We start from the raw sequence: 16,827 nt of genomic DNA on the forward strand, positions 1-16,827 counted from the left end.
TCCCTTATTGTGCCCCTTACAGCTCTATTTAGCCATATTGGTTTCCTCCTATTTCTAGTATGTTTATTCCCATACGGTATATACTGTGCACAGGTCCTATCCAGGATGCTAATAAATGTCTCCCATTTTCTTTGTGTATTTTTGTGTCTCAGGATATCGTCCCAGTTAATTGCACCAAGATCCTCTCTCATCTGTTGGAAATTTGCCCTCCTGAAGTTTAGTGTCCTTGTCACCCCCCTACTACCCATCTTATTAAAGGTTACATGAAAACTTATTATTTTGTGATCACTATTCCCCAAGTGACCCCCAACACTTATATTTGATATGCGGTCTGGCCTGTTGGTTAATATTAGGTCTAGCAGTGCCCCCCTCCTTGTTGGGTCCTGAACCAGTTGTGAAAGGTAATTGTCTCTCATAGTTGTCAAAAACCGATTACCTTTGCTGGAACTGCAGGTTTCTGTTCCCCAATCTATTTCAGGGTAGTTGAAGTCCCCCATAATAATGACTTCTCCTTGAGTCGCAGCTTCATCTATTTGCTTTACGAGGATATTCTCCATTGCTTCCATTAGTTTTGGAGATTTATAACAAACCCCTATCAGTAATTTATTATTTTTTCCCCCTCCCCTTATCTCCACCCACAGAGACTCTACATTTTCATTAGATTCACCTATATTATCACGCAGGATGGGTTTTAAGGTCGATTTTACATACAGACACACCCCACCCAATATTGCTCATATTGATGGTGTCTCTATAGACAGGGATACTCTATTGGGATCAATAGATGTTGAGGCCCTTTATAGCAGCATTACACATCCGATGGGTTTAAAAGCCATGGAGTTCTATGTAAAATCATAGGGCTGTCTACTTCAAGAGACATAATGGATTAATATTGGAATTGATGGAGTACATACTTTTCCACAATTTTTTTGTGTTTGACGGCAATCACTTCCACCAGCACAGGGGGTGTGATAATATTTTATTGGTCTAATAAAGTTTAGTTTTAGGTTATGAAGTGTAGCTGCCATCTGTACAGGACCATGGTTGAAGTGCAACCAAAGAGAGGTTGTATACAGCAAATGCATGAAAGTCCTTATAGAGCCATAGTGGGGATTGAATGAATTTTCCTGATAAATAGTGAGTGAAAAACAGAGGGCAATTTGCTGTATTTTGTTATCTTGATGACTGACAGAGAAAGTGGTTACCTTAAATAGACAGATACTACTACAATTTTTGAGAAGCTCGTGCAAATTGGACTCACCTCTATAATGAGGGGTTAAGCGACAAAAGCTGGATATAGGCAGCAAGTTTGGACTTCTGAGACATATCTTACTAAAATAACTTTCACCAGAAAAGCATTAGGGCCTAGTAGGACTGAAGATGCCTACATAGGCAAACAGGTATTTCCCTATGATTGTAAAAATTATTGTTCCCTATATGTTTACTTTACCTTAAAAAATCTGTTTTTGGCATCCTTCATACATTAATTTTTCATGTCCATTTCTGGTCCATTTTTTAAGAACGGACACAACCACACCCCTTGTATTCAATTCAATGGTGGTGCTCAGATGTCAAGTTTTTAGCACGGACTGTGTGTCAATGTGAAAAAACTCACAGGTATAACCTTTTTTTCATGCAACATGGTCAAAATGCATGCTGCATAAGTGCACATTGATGACACATGGATGATATCCGTGTGTCATCAGTGTGACAAATACCGTTGCCGGGGAAAAACAGGACAATTAGTGCTGTTCCCAGGTGCCGGGTACTGTATGCAGCTCTCATCATTGTCGTCTGGTCTCTCTGCGGTCAGCAAGACCAGGCGACAATGATTACAATTACAGTCAGCAGCAGCTGTCTGTGAATAGCGCTGACTACAACTGTCATCATTGTCACCTGGTCTCTCTGCAAACAGCATTAAGGCCAGCTGTCGGTCAAGGCCGGGAGGGCAGTTACAACAGCTGCTATGTATACATAGAGCAGTGCCTGAACGGTCACCGCCCCACCTCCATTACTGAATACCGAATGCTCATTGGAGGAATCAAGTTCATTCTCTCCCTGCTGCATTGGGCTATAACGCAGTTAACCAGCAGATTACCTACATATCTACAGGATAACAGTAATATTTATTTTGACAGGTCCCATTTAAAATATCATGAGAGAAAAATTTAAATTCCATCTACTTTCATTTAAATGTTTCCATCATGATATTTTAACTGCACCAATGTCTTTGTACTCATTCAAAATGAGAATAAAGTATTTTCTGTGATTGTGAAGCTTGACTCCCTCTACTACTAAGGAGTTGTCCTTGCTTATTGATGCTTAACCTATTTAATCCATTTTTTTCTTGAGACTCTGTTCGCGGCTGCTGCATCTTTATATGTAAATTTGATAAAAAAATGTTACACAGTGCTTTATCAGAAATATTTGAAATTGTTACTGATTTTTTTTCTGTAAGATTCTAAAAAATGACTCCCTTATAAAATGTATAGTTGTCGCATTGATCTAGTATAGAGGTTGTGATGCAGTGACCCCTGTGTGTGTGCTCCTCAGGATATGCATGGAGGCGTATCTGTTGCTATAATGGTGGTGAAAGTGACTGGCAGAATTGTAAGTGGCCGATATGTGTCGCAGATGGAGTCTGCGTGGTAAGTCTGATGTAATGTGGTTGTTTTGGGACCTGTACTCCCACAAGTGTTTGTATAGATGTGAAGGGAGACTTACTAGGTTAGTTATGAGAGATGGGCGGGTCGAACTAGCCACACATACACACTTCCACCTGTGGGAGTGGTTACAGCTTCATAATGTGACCAGGGTGTGGGTCACATGGGTCGCTGGGTGTGGACCTGAATGGTCTATGCTGGAAGGTCCTGGAGAGCCTATGTGTTGGGAGTGTCATCTCCCTGAAGAGCACATGGTGGGGCTTTGGACCTGGTGATCTGGGGTGTTGGACAGACGTCCTGAATAGCACCTGGACAGGTCACATACTTGTGTGTTGGACGGTCCCCGGTAGGTACAGACATCCTGAATAGCGCACTGAGTAACCTGTGTTGGAAGACCTGGGAGTAGGCTTCCTGAAGAGCACAACCTGTGTTGGATGTCCTGGGAGTAGGAGACCTGAAGAGAACATGCCAGTGTGTTGGACGGTCCAAGGTGGGTTGGACATCCTGAATAGCGCACAGTAAGACTATGGTCCTGGACAATTTGTGTTGGAAGCTCCTGTGAGTGGAGTCTTCCTGGAGCACCTGAGAGACTGTGGACCTGGATGATCTGTGTTGGGGAAGCTACCGTCCTTTGGTAGCTCTGGACTGACTGATGTATGCTGGTGTTATGACCCCAATGGCGAGGGTCTCAGAGAAATAGGTAAGTCTGCGAAGTACAAAAATCCAGCTCATAGGGCAGTGGTAACTGGGTTGACCATATATCTACTCCTAACGCCAACACTAGAAGTAGCCGGGGAACATGCCTACGTTGGTCGCTAGATGTCTCGCGCCAGCCGGAGAACTAACTACCCCTAGAAGAGGAAAACAAAGACCTCTCTTGCCTCCAGAGGAAGGACCCCAAAAGTAGGATACAAGCCCCCCACAAATAATAACGGTGAGGTAAGAGGAAATGACAAACATAGAAATGAACTAGGTTTAGCAAAGAGAGGCCCGCTTACTAATAGCAGAATGTAGTAAGATAACTTATATGGTCAACAAAAACCCTATCAAACATCCACGCTGGAAATTCAAGAACCCCCGAACCATCTAACGGCCCGGGGGGAGAACACCAGCTCCCTAGAGCTTCCAGCAAGGACAGGATACAGATTAAGTACAAGCTGGACAAAAATGCAAACAAAAACAAATAGCAAAAAGCAAGAAAGCAGACTAGCTTAATCTAGCAGGAACCAGGATCAGTAGACAAGAGCACAACAGATTAGCTCTGATTACAACGTTGCCAGGCATTGAACTGAAGGTCCAGGGAGCTTATATAGCAACACCCCTGAACTAACGGCCCAGGTGAGCATACAAGGGATGACTGACATACCCAGAGTCAAATCACTAGTAACCACTAGAGGGAGCCAAAAAGCAAATTCACAACAGTACCCCCCCCTTAGTGAGGGGTCACCGATCCCTCACCAAGACCACCAGGGCGATCAGGATGAGCGGCGTGAAAGGCCCGAACTAAATCGGCCGCATGCACATCAGAGGCGACCACCCAGGAATTATCCTCCTGACCATAGCCCTTCCACTTGACCAGGTACTGAAGCCTCCGCCTGGAGAGACGAGAATCTAAGATCTTCTCCACCACGTACTCCAACTCGCCCTCAACCAACACCGGAGCAGGAGGCTCAGCAGAAGGAACCACAGGCACAACGTACCGCCGCAACAAGGACCTATGAAATACGTTGTGAATGGCAAACGACACCGGAAGATCCAGGCGAAAGGACACAGGATTAAGGATTTCCAATATCTTGTACGGACCAATGAAGCGAGGCTTAAATTTGGGAGAGGAGACCTTCATAGGAACAAATCGAGAAGACAGCCATACCAAATCCCCAACACGAAGTCGGGGACCCACACCGCGACGGCGGTTGGCAAAACGCTGAGCCTTCTCCTGTGACAACTTCAAGTTGTCCACCACATGATTCCAGATCTGCTGCAACCTATCCACCACTGAATCCACCCCAGGACAGTCAGAAGGCTCTACATGTCCCGAGGAAAAACGAGGATGGAAACCAGAGTTGCAGAAAAATGGCGAAACCAAGGTGGCGGAACTAGCCCGATTATTAAGGGCAAATTCAGCCAATGGCAAGAAGGTCACCCAATCATCCTGATCAGAAGAGACAAAACACCTCAAATAAGCCTCCAGAGTCTGATTAGTTCGCTCCGTTTGTCCATTAGTCTGTGGATGAAAAGCGGACGAAAACGACAAATCAATGCCCATCAATGCTCGAGCACAAGTCCCACAGGACTGCACAAAAGACCGCACATCCCTTGACAAGGACGGCCACCAAAAGGACCTGGCCACCAGATCCCGGGTGCCCTGCCAACAACGAGGAATGAACCTCGGAAATGACTCTACTGGTCCACCTAGCAGGCACAAACAATCTGTCAGGTGGACAAGAGTCAGGCCTACCAGCCTGAAATCTCTGCAACACACGTCGCAGATCCGGAGAAATAGCTGACAAGATAACTCCTTCCTTAAGAATACCCACAGGTTCAGTGACTCCAGGAGCATCAGGCACAAAGCTCCTAGACAGAGCATCGGCCTTCACATTCTTCGAACCTGGTAAATACAAGACCACAAAGTCAAAACGGGAGAAAAACAATGACCAGCGGGCCTGTCTAGGATTCAGGCGTTTAGCAGACTCGAGATACATCAGATTTTTGTGATCAGTCAAAACCACCACACGATGCTTAGCACCCTCGAGCCAATGACGCCACTCCTCAAATGCCCACTTCATGGCCAACAACTCCCGATTGCCCACATCATAATTTCGCTCTGCAGGCGAAAACTTCCTAGAGAAAAAGGCACAAGGTCTCATAGTAGAGCAACCAGGACCTCTCTGAGACAAAACGGCCCCTGCCCCAATCTCCGAAGCATCCACCTCAACCTGAAAGGGCAGTGAGACATCAGGCTGGCACAAAACAGGCGCCGAAGTAAACCGGCGTTTCAACTCCTGGAAAGCCTCCACGGCAGCAGGAGCCCAGTTAGCTACATCAGAGCCTTTCTTGGTCATATCCGTCAAAGGTTTAACAACGCTAGAAAAATTAGCGATAAAACGACGGTAAAAGTTAGCAAAACCCAAGAACTTCTGAAGACTCTTAACTGACGAGGGCTGAGTCCAATCATGAATAGCTCGGACCTTGACTGGGTCCATCTCCACAGCAGAAGGGGAAAAAATGAACCCTAACAAGGGAACCTTCTGAACACCAAAGAAACACTTTGAGCCTTTAACAAACAAAGAATTTTCACGCAAAATCTTGAAAACCATCCTGACCTGTTCTACATGCGAGTCCCAATCATCAGAAAAAAACAGAATATCGTCCAGATAAACGATCAAAAATTTTTCCAGATACTTCCGGAAAATGTCATGCATAAAGGACTGAAAAACTGAAGGCGCATTAGAGAGCCCAAAAGGCATCACCAAGTACTCAAAATGACCTTCGGGCGTATTGAATGCGGTTTTCCATTCATCTCCTTGCTTAATGCGCACAAGGTTGTACGCACCACGAAGATCTATCTTGGTGAACCACTTGGCACCTTTAATCCGGGCAAACAAGTCTGACAACAGCGGCAAAGGATACTGAAATTTGACAGTGATCTTATTTAAGAGCCGATAGTCAATACAAGGCCTCAAAGATCCGTCCTTTTTGGCCACAAAAAAGATTCCCGCACCAAGAGGGGAAGAAGAAGGACGGATATGCCCCTTCTCCAGAGACTCTCTAATATATGAACGCATAGCGGTATGTTCAGGTACCGACAGGTTAAATAATCTTCCCTTAGGAAACTTACTGCCTGGAATCAACTCTATTGCGCAGTCACACTCCCTATGAGGAGGCAGTGCACTGGACCTGGACTCGCTGAAAACATCCTGATAATCAGACAAATACTCCGGAACTTCCGAAGGCGTAGAAGAAGCAATAGACACGGGCAGGGAATCCCCATGATTTCCACGGCATCCCCAACTTGACACTGACATGGCCTTCCAATCCAAGACTGGATTATGGGTCTGCAACCATGGCAACCCCAAAACAACCAAATCATGCATTTTATGCAAAACAAGAAAACGTATAACCTCCCGATGTTCAGGAGTCATACACATGGTAACCTGTGTCCAAAACTGCGGTTTATTTTCTGCCAACGGCGTAGCATCAATACCCCTAAGAGGGATAGGATTTTCTAATGGCTCAAGAACAAAACCACAGCGCTTGGCAAATGACAGATCCATAAGACTCAGGGCAGCACCTGAATCTACAAACGCCATGGCAGGATAAGATGACAGTGAACAAATCAAAGTTACAGATAGAATAAATTTAGGTTGCAAATTACCAACGGTGACAGGACTAACAACCTTAGTTAGACGTTTAGAGCATGCTGAGATAACATGTGTAGAATCACCACAGTAGTAACACAAGCCATTCTGGCGTCTATGAATTTTCCGCTCATTTCTAGTCAGGATTCTATCACATTGCATTAAATCAGGTGTTTGTTCAGACAGCACCATAGGTGAATTTGCGGTTTTTCTATCACATTGCCTTAAATCAGGTGCCTGTTCAGACAACACCATAAGGGAATTTGCGGTTTTGCGCTCCCGCAACCGCCGGTCAATTTGAATAGCCAGGGCCATGGAATCATTTAGACCTGTGGGAATAGGGAAACCCACCATCACATTCTTAATGGCTTCAGAAAGGCCATTTCTAAAATTTGCGGCCAGTGCACACTCGTTCCACTGAGTCAGCACGGACCATTTCCGAAATTTTTGGCAATACACTTCAGCCTCGTCCTGGCCCTGAGACATAGCCAGCAAGGCTTTTTCTGCCTGAATCTCAAGATTGGGTTCCTCATAAAGTAAACCGAGCGCCAGAAAAAACGCATCAATATCCGCCAATGCCGGATCTCCTGGCGCCAGCGAGAAGGCCCAATCCTGAGGGTCGCCCCGTAAAAAAGAAATAACAATTTTCACTTGCTGAGCGGAGTCTCCAGATGAACAGGGTCTCAGGGACAAAAATAATTTACAATTATTCCTGAAATTTCTAAACTTAAATCGGTCTCCGAAAAACAATTCAGGAATCGGTATCTTAGGTTCTGACATAGGATTTCTGGTAACATAATCTTGTATGCCCTGCACACGAGCAGCAAGCTGGTCCACACTTGTAATCAAGGTCTGGACATTCATGTCTACAGCAAGCTTGAGCCACTCAGAGGTAAAGGGGAAAAGAAAAAAAAAATGAGAGAGAGGAAAAAAAAAAAAACTCAGAATTTTCTTTCTTATAATCCCGCTTCTGCAATGCATTTAACATTTAATACTGGCCTGGCAAACTGTTATGACCCCAATGGCGAGGGTCTCAGAGAAATAGGTAAGTCTGCGAAGTACAAAAATCCAGCTCATAGGGCAGTGGTAACTGGGTTGACCATATATCTACTCCTAACGCCAACACTAGAAGTAGCCGGGGAACATGCCTACGTTGGTCGCTAGATGTCTCGCGCCAGCCGGAGAACTAACTACCCCTAGAAGAGGAAAACAAAGACCTCTCTTGCCTCCAGAGGAAGGACCCCAAAAGTAGGATACAAGCCCCCCACAAATAATAACGGTGAGGTAAGAGGAAATGACAAACATAGAAATGAACTAGGTTTAGCAAAGAGAGGCCCGCTTACTAATAGCAGAATGTAGTAAGATAACTTATATGGTCAACAAAAACCCTATCAAACATCCACGCTGGAAATTCAAGAACCCCCGAACCGTCTAACGGCCCGGGGGGAGAACACCAGCTCCCTAGAGCTTCCAGCAAGGACAGGATACAGATTAAGTACAAGCTGGACAAAAATGCAAACAAAAACAAATAGCAAAAAGCAAGAAAGCAGGCTAGCTTAATCTAGCAGGAACCAGGATCAGTAGACAAGAGCACAACAGATTAGCTCTGATTACAACGTTGCCAGGCATTGAACTGAAGGTCCAGGGAGCTTATATAGCAACACCCCTGAACTAACGGCCCAGGTGAGCATACAAGGGATGACTGACATACCCAGAGTCAAATCACTAGTAACCACTAGAGGGAGCCAAAAAGCAAATTCACAACATGCCGGCCAGGCAAGTTGGTGAACCCCGTAAGGCAGTTTCCCCAGGAGAGAGGACTGACGAGGAGTCAGCAGGGGGAGCAGGGGCTCCCATAAGGTACCATTGACTGTTGGTGCTTGTGATAGTCTATGAACTGTTCGGCGTACAGACACCCATGGTAACTGGACAAAGTGAGAGGTCCAGCATGTTTAGTGTCTGTGAGACAAAGCTGTACCTGAAGTGTCTAAGATAAAGCTGTAACTTTTGTGAAGTGAACTGTGCATAACCCGTTTTATGATGCCATAATAAACTGTATAGACTGTGTTTAAGTGAAAAAACCTGCCCGTTTGCTTGAATCCTGTGCCAAGCGAGAATTCCCCAATGCGTTAGTGAGCGCAATCTTACAAGGTGGATACAGCAAGCATGAAGGCACATTGGCAGGAAGGACTTGGCATTCTCTGGAATCATAGAAGTTGTAGGGTGGATGATGTGTAACCCAGCAGGAATAGAAGTAACTATACACAATATGGACAGACGGTGGAGCAGACCAAACATAGAAACTCAATCCCTAGACAGAGGTGTGTGTCAATGGGCCTTACATAGGACTAGTGACATGATGTCATGGATCCATGGTGGACAACATGCAAAACCCGACAAGGAGCACAACAGGGTGATGCCCTCCCTCCTTGCCTAGGGTCTGAAGTTCTCCCTGTTTCTCCTTTAGTTTGGAACAATTTGTGCAATTATGATCCACAATACAAAGTCTGCCAGTAAGGAGATGGGATCTTTCAGCTGAAGATAATCTGTTCCAGTCAAAGGGCAGGGTTTCCAGTAAAGCCATTCTGGAAGGAGATTTTGAAGATGTTTTGGAATGTGAGACATGGGAATAAAGAGTTTTTTTCTTTAAACCATTTTTTAAAATGCAAGTCCACTGAGGTGGCATGGGAAATCAAGTCATCAAGGGAGAACAGCAAATCTCTACCAGTGAGTTCATCTTTGATCCAATAGGATAAACCAGCATAAAAAACAGCCAGGAGAGCGTAATTGTTCCATGTAAATTCACCAGACTGGTTGCAGAACTGGATGGCATAATGTCCAACAGAGCTAGCCCCTTTCTAATCCCCAGTATGAAATCTGCAGTGAAGTAGAAACAACCCAGTTCATCAAACACTTTTATGGAAGGCAGAAAGAAAAGATGGTAGAGAATGAATCATAGGGTCATTCCACTCCTACAAGCCCTTTGAAAAACGTCATCAGATAGCACAGAAAAAATAAATGCCACTTTGGACAGGTAAAAAAAATACTGTTGGAGACATAACTCAAAATGTACAGTGCTTTGGTTCACACAGCCCAAGCAGGCCTTAATGTATTCATCAAAAAGAGTGGGCAAATATGAGCTGTCTCTCAGGCATAGTGATGCAGGTACGTATTAGGCTGCTGCAGATGTTAAGGAGCTAGTGGAGAAACTGAAGAAATCTGGGAGAGTGTGTCCACACCGGCTGTGAGATCCCGCACAGCCCCAACAATCTCGCAATAATTTACAAGTTGCATCACCAGTCCAGGCAGGTCAACTGTATCCAACTGTAATGATGCCGTGACTAATGCACATTTAGAAGCCATGGTTTTCGGATTCTATCAGGGTGTACCAGGTGAAATGAATCCCCTCAAAAGCCCCAAGTGTGGATGGGCACAGAGACCCTAGGCATTGATGCAGTAAGTTCGAGGGCACGATTGCAGCGAAGACTTTGCAAACTCTGTAAATTCAGGAACCGCATGATTGGTGAAGTATAATCCAGCATGAATCAAAGAAAGTAAACACAGTATGGACATAAGGTGGAGCACACCAAATATTAACGGTCTAGAAACTCGATCCGAAGACACAGGTGTTTGTGTCAATGGGCCTTAAATTAGTCTAGAGAGATGGTGTCATGAATTCACAATGGGAAGAATGCAAAAAACAACATGGGGCACAGCACAGGGCTGCAAATCCAGGCGAACGGAGAGAAGCCTGGGATACCAGAAACCAGTGTGTAACAGTTTCCTAATTACTAAGGTAGTTTTATTAAAAAAAATTCAAGATTGCTAAACTACTGATTAATTTACCTTTGAAAAAGGCTGATGTGAGGTAATTCATGTCTTCAATTAGTTAAAAAAATATTTTTCATCCAACCCTGTATTGATTGATCTAGAACATCCTTTTATTGTGGGGGTAAATGCCACTGATGTTAGGCTGGTTTCACATTTGCGATATTTAATATTACAGTCATGAAGCACCAATATACTCAGTATGTGTGAGTGGTAAGTACCAACTCTCTCTAGGCACTCCTCAGGTGCCCTTCTGGGACTACTCCAAATCAATACATAAACAAAAACACGGAGGAAAAGAGTCCACTTCAACATATTTAGAGAACAATATACAAAAAGTTTATTAAATAATCAATACAAAAACAGAATTAAAAATACAAAACATGGGTGTATTGTTAATACCGCCATATCGCAGAAGACACATAGGAGGAAATGCGGCAATGACCAAGTCAGGGGGGAGTTCACATATACACCTTTTGGGTGGCAGCGTCAGCTCAGAAAAATAGAAGGAATGTATGACCAAATACAATTACTACGTTCCACTCATATGGCACAAATAGCCCAGAGTACAAAAGGTCATATATTCATAAGCACATGTAATTGCTGCTTACCCATTGTAAGTCAGGTGTGTCCTCCCCACCTTGCTCGGTCCCCCCGGACGCGCGTTTCGCGTGGCTTTTTCAACAGGGTGTATCCATAGTGTGTCTCATTGTGTTTTTATATCATAGACCCGGAAGTAGAATCGGTGACGCCGGCGCATGCGCAGTAGCGTCCAGAGTGCATCGCTCAATAGGGCCATCACAGTGGGGAGTGTATGAGAGGCGGAGCTCCACCTTCCAAACACAAGAAGTGTGACACTCCCCACTTGTAAGTGATAGGTCCACAAGAAGATGGCTACGATGGACGACACCGGGCATGCGCACCACCAATTCCCAATAAAAAGGCCATGGCTACAGCCATTTTTTTAGTGATAAAGTTAAGATCGCTCAAAAACAGAAACAGAACGCCGCAGCGTCCCGAAATGTACGTAAACCGGAACGCTAGATAGATTAGAGGCGTCCCCAATAAAGTGGAAAAACGGGACGCCAAAAAGATGCAAAAAAATAATAATAACGCATCACATGTGTTTAGAGTGTGTACAGTTACATAAAAACAATGACAAAAATAGACAGAAAAAGGGAGAAAAAGGAGCATAGCAATAAAAAGACAGATGACAAAAAGAAATAATAACATACATATAAATATGTAAACAAAGCATATTATCATACATGTGAAACATATATGTGAATCCGTGTATATATAATGGAACAGACCCCACAACATACTGGGGAATAAATTGTACTATATATTGGTGGTCGCTTACAGTCCCAAAGTACATATTCAATGTCAAAGGGTCCGCTCACGGTGCTAAAATATAAACCAACCAAGGAGGTTAAAATTGATGTATGATCTATGATCCTGCACGTTTATAAAAAGCGCAGGGATATCAAGTGAAACTTAGTGAATAACTAAAGACCCCCAATTCCTGAACTAAACCAAATAATATAAACATGCTAACAACTCATACAAACATTCACTAAAGAATAATGTTAGCGTATAGAGACTACATAAAGTGCAGATTCATAAGAAAACATAAACCACGTATAAGAACCTATACGTGGACAACGTATAGACAGAAACTACAGGACACTCCTTCTCTTCAGATTCCGAGACGTTCACCGGGTTTTGCTGCGGCGTCATCACCAGTGCGTAGCCATGGATAACTAATAAAAACTAAAAAGAAAAGAAAAACACACAACAAGACGTAAATATATAAAAATATTAAAAGCGAGTGGTGAAAAAATCACCCAAGAGAGGACAGCCAGGTCAAGGGACATGGAATATTTTCCACATTACATCCTCATTATATTGCTGCATGTCAGGACAGAGCCGAAAAATTATGGAAGTATATTTTTGGAACCAAATAATATATAGAACACGAAGGAGAACCCACGGGACTCTCACAGAAAAGGAGCGAAGCTAAGCTGTTCATTAAGTCCCTTAGGGGCAAGGGTGTCAAGGGTGACAATCCACTTACATTCACACTGTGCGAGTAACTTGGTCAGATTGCCCCCCCTGACACCTCCATGTATCACATCTATCCCTCTCACTTTTAAGCCCCTAGGGTCAGATCCGTGAAACAGTCGAAAGTGCCTGGGTAATGTTTTTAAGACCGATGGGTCTTCTACTTCTTTACCTGCCAAGATATCCCTTACGTGTTCGCGCGTCCGAACCTTAAGTTCCCTAGATGTGAGACCGACATAGATCAGGGAGCAGGGACAGGTCGCATAATAGACCACAAAAGTAGTGTTACATGAGATGTACTCTCTTATCTTAAATTCCCTGCTCCCATCAAAATTCTTGAAGGTCCCACATCTAAGGATGTTCGGACACGCAACACATGAACCACAAGGAAAACATCCCTGTCTGGGACTCCTCGCACCAAGAAATGTTTTATTTTTTGGGGTGATATAATGGCTGCTTACCAGAGTATCTTTCAGGTTTCTGGCTCTCCTTTGTGTCATCAAAGGAGATTTTGTGAGATATGGGGCCAGGACACTATCGGTCTGCAACACGGACCAATGTTTGCTTAACACCTCACGAATACGGTGCCATTGGCAATTCGCAGTAGAGATAAATCTGATTGCCATCTCATCCTTCGCTCCTGACCTGTTCGACCCCCCTAGTAGGTCCTCTCTCCGTGTATGTCTGGCCCTTCCATACCCTGCCCTAATGCTACGACGACTGTATCCTCTTGCCCTAAACCGTTCGGTGAGGATGGCGGACTGTCTCTCGAAGCGGGCATCCGTAGAACACACCCGCCTATTCCTCAAGAATTGTCCAACTGGGATGGCTTTTATAACCGAGTAGTTGTGTGCCGAGGAGGCATGAAGCAAGGAATTCACAGAGGATTCCTTGCGATACAGATCTGTTTCAATAGAGCCATCCTCGGCAACACACAGCGTAATGTCCAAAAAATTAATTTCCCTAGAATGCCAAGTATACGTGAATTTTAAATTAAAGTTGTTAATATTCAGGGCCTGCATGAATTTGGATAGGCTGGCTTTGCTACCATTCCACACCATCAGAATGTCATCAATGTAGCGAAACCAGCCCACCACTGGGTCCGCGGCGTGTGCGCCATCGCCTTGGAAAATACACCTTTCCCAGTAACCTAAAAATAAATTTGCATACGAAGGCGCACACGCCGCGCCCATTGCAGTGCCCTGCAACTGTAAATAAAATTTATCTTTGAAAACAAAATAATTGTGGGTTAAAATAAACTCAAGCAATTCCAAAATAAGTTCCGAAAAATGGCCATCCCAGTTGGTAGTCTCAAGGAAGAAGCGGGTGGCCCTCAGACCATCTACATGTCTGATCGAGGTGTATAATGACTCCACATCAATGGTGACTAAAATCATGCCCGCCTCCAGAGACAGCCCGTCCACCCTTCTAAGCACGTCAGTAGTGTCTCTGACATAGGAGGGCAGTGTCTCCACCAGAGGTTTTAAATAAAAATCAATAAATTTACAAATATTCTCGCATAACCCTCCTATGCCAGAGACAATAGGACGCCCAGGTGGATTAACAGCATCTTTGTGCACTTTGGGCAGGGCATAGAAGGTAGCCACCTTAGGGGACCTTGGCATAAGTCCATCAAGGACCCTTTTGGGGACAACACCTGACTCGCTCGCCAACCCCAAGATATACTCCAACTCCCCTGAAAAAACCGAGGTGGGATTTTGGGGTAAACACCGATATGTTTCTTTGTTCTTTAATTGTCGAAATATCTCTTTTTCGTATTTTTCAATTGGCCAGATCACCACATTCCCCCCCTTGTCTGCAGGTTTAATAACTACTGTGTCCAGAGCCTGTAGCTCCCTCAGCGCCTTCCTTTGATCTGGTGTTAGGTTGTCATTGTAGAGTCCCCTTGGAATCTTAATTAGATCCTCAATGACCAATCTGCAAAAAATGTCTATCTGTGGACACAGAGACAAAGGGGGGAAGGTGGATGATCTGGGCAAAATCGAAGAAGGAAATTTACCTACTGAATCTGGTTGTTGTTCCTCAAGTAGGTCTTCCAGGGCCGATAAAGCAACGGCTTCCACGTCACTAGGAAGTTGATTACCAGAATTTTTAGGGGCGTGTAACTTCTTCAGTAGTAATTTACGACAAAATAAATGCGTGTCTTTTACAGCTGTAAAAAAATTAAACTGATTAGATGGAACAAAATTAAGACCAAGTTTAAGGACTTCAGACTGGGTTTTAGAGAGGGAATGGGTAGATAGATTAATCACCTCTAAGTTGTTATTTTTCGCCTTCCGCTCGTACGTAGGAGGGGAGGTAAATTTTCTCTTTTGGGAGGTATATCTTCCTTTTGCAGCTCTATTGGGTTGTATTTTTCTCCCTCTATCACCATGTATGCTTTTAGATTGGTCGGATGTCACACTCAGTTCATCCACTGAAGTGGCGGATGACATTGAGCCCGACCTAACCAGTGATGTTGGGCGAGTTCTCATTCTCCCTGTCCTCCACCTATATACGTGATTATCGCGGTAGTCTGAATTGTCTCTTTGCAGTTTTTTTGTCTTGACCGCACTTATCTCTTGCTCCCATTTGAGGAAATCACTCTCAAGGTCACCATTGAGTTTCCCCAATGCTTCTGGTGTCAAATCTTCTTTTATAAATAGTTGAATATCGTCAATTTCCTTCTCCAATTCCGCTAGTTTGGTCTCATCAAGTTTAATAAGCAAACCGATGAAGCCTCTAGAACATATATTAGCAATATTCTCCCATTCGGTTTTAAATACCTCGTCTTCAATTGGATAAGAGGGGAAAATTTGGACACGTAAGCCCCTCGGAATCAGGTTGCGAGCCAGGTATTGCCCCAAAGTGGCCCTATTCCACCACAGCTTTGTCCTTTTATGCAGCAATAACCTCAGCCTGGCAATCCTCTCTCTAGAATCACCACCACTCGCGACAGTAGAGCCGACATTATCCTCCTTAAAGGCCTCCTGCAGCCGAGACAACCATGTCTGGTCCCGACTACGAAAATCCATTGACTTCTGACTAACTGCTGTGGGAAACACAGAAAAGCAATATTTAATATTACAGTCATGAAGCACCAATATACTCAGTATGTGTGAGTGGTAAGTACCAACTCTCTCTAGGCACTCCTCAGGTGCCCTTCTGGGACTACTCCAAATCAATACATAAACAAAAACACGGAGGAAAAGAGTCCACTTCAACATATTTAGAGAACAATATACAAAAAGTTTATTAAATAATCAATACAAAAACAGAATTAAAAATACAAAACATGGGTGTATTGTTAATACCGCCATATCGCAGAAGACACATAGGAGGAAATGCGGCAATGACCAAGTCAGGGGGGAGTTCACATATACACCTTTTGGGTGGCAGCGTCAGCTCAGAAAAATAGAAGGAATGTATGACCAAATACAATTACTACGTTCCACTCATATGGCACAAATAGCCCAGAGTACAAAAGGTCATATATTCATAAGCACATGTAATTGCTGCTTACCCATTGTAAGTCAGGTGTGTCCTCCCCACCTTGCTCGGTCCCCCCGGACGCGCGTTTCGCGTGGCTTTTTCAACAGGGTGTATCCATAGTGTGTCTCATTGTGTTTTTATATCATAGACCCGGAAGTAGAATCGGTGACGCCGGCGCATGCGCAGTAGCGTCCAGAGTGCATCGCTCAATAGGGCCATCACAGTGGGGAGTGTATGAGAGGCGGAGCTCCACCTTCCAAACACAAGAAGTGTGACACTCCCCACTTGTAAGTGATAGGTCCACAAGAAGATGGCTACGATGGACGACACCGGGCATGCGCACCACCAATTCCCAATAAAAAGGCCATGGCTACAGCCATTTTTTTAGTGATAAAGTTAAGATCGCTCAAAAACAGAAACAG

General features: G+C 44.2%; 1 protein-coding gene and 1 long non-coding RNA gene across 2 annotated transcripts in view; both read right to left on the reverse strand.

Annotated features, from left to right (window-relative positions):
- LOC143818266 (uncharacterized) overlaps nucleotides 1–16,827 on the reverse strand; it is a 242,963-nt gene that overhangs the window by 106,918 nt on the left and 119,218 nt on the right. The gene's annotated exons all lie outside the window — the stretch shown is intronic.
- Nucleotides 12,454–16,049, reverse strand: LOC143818263 (uncharacterized). Its single transcript, XM_077299617.1, has 2 exons — nucleotides 14,938–16,049; nucleotides 12,454–12,622 (listed from the first exon to the last, which is right to left on the reverse strand). Exons 1-2 carry the CDS (start codon nucleotides 15,946–15,948, stop codon nucleotides 12,470–12,472), a joined length of 1,164 nt encoding a protein of 387 aa, XP_077155732.1. The 5' UTR covers nucleotides 15,949–16,049; the 3' UTR covers nucleotides 12,454–12,469.

The sequence above is a fragment of the Ranitomeya variabilis genome, chromosome 3 (genome assembly GCF_051348905.1).
Source record: "Ranitomeya variabilis isolate aRanVar5 chromosome 3, aRanVar5.hap1, whole genome shotgun sequence".
Taxonomy (NCBI): domain Eukaryota; kingdom Metazoa; phylum Chordata; class Amphibia; order Anura; family Dendrobatidae; genus Ranitomeya; species Ranitomeya variabilis.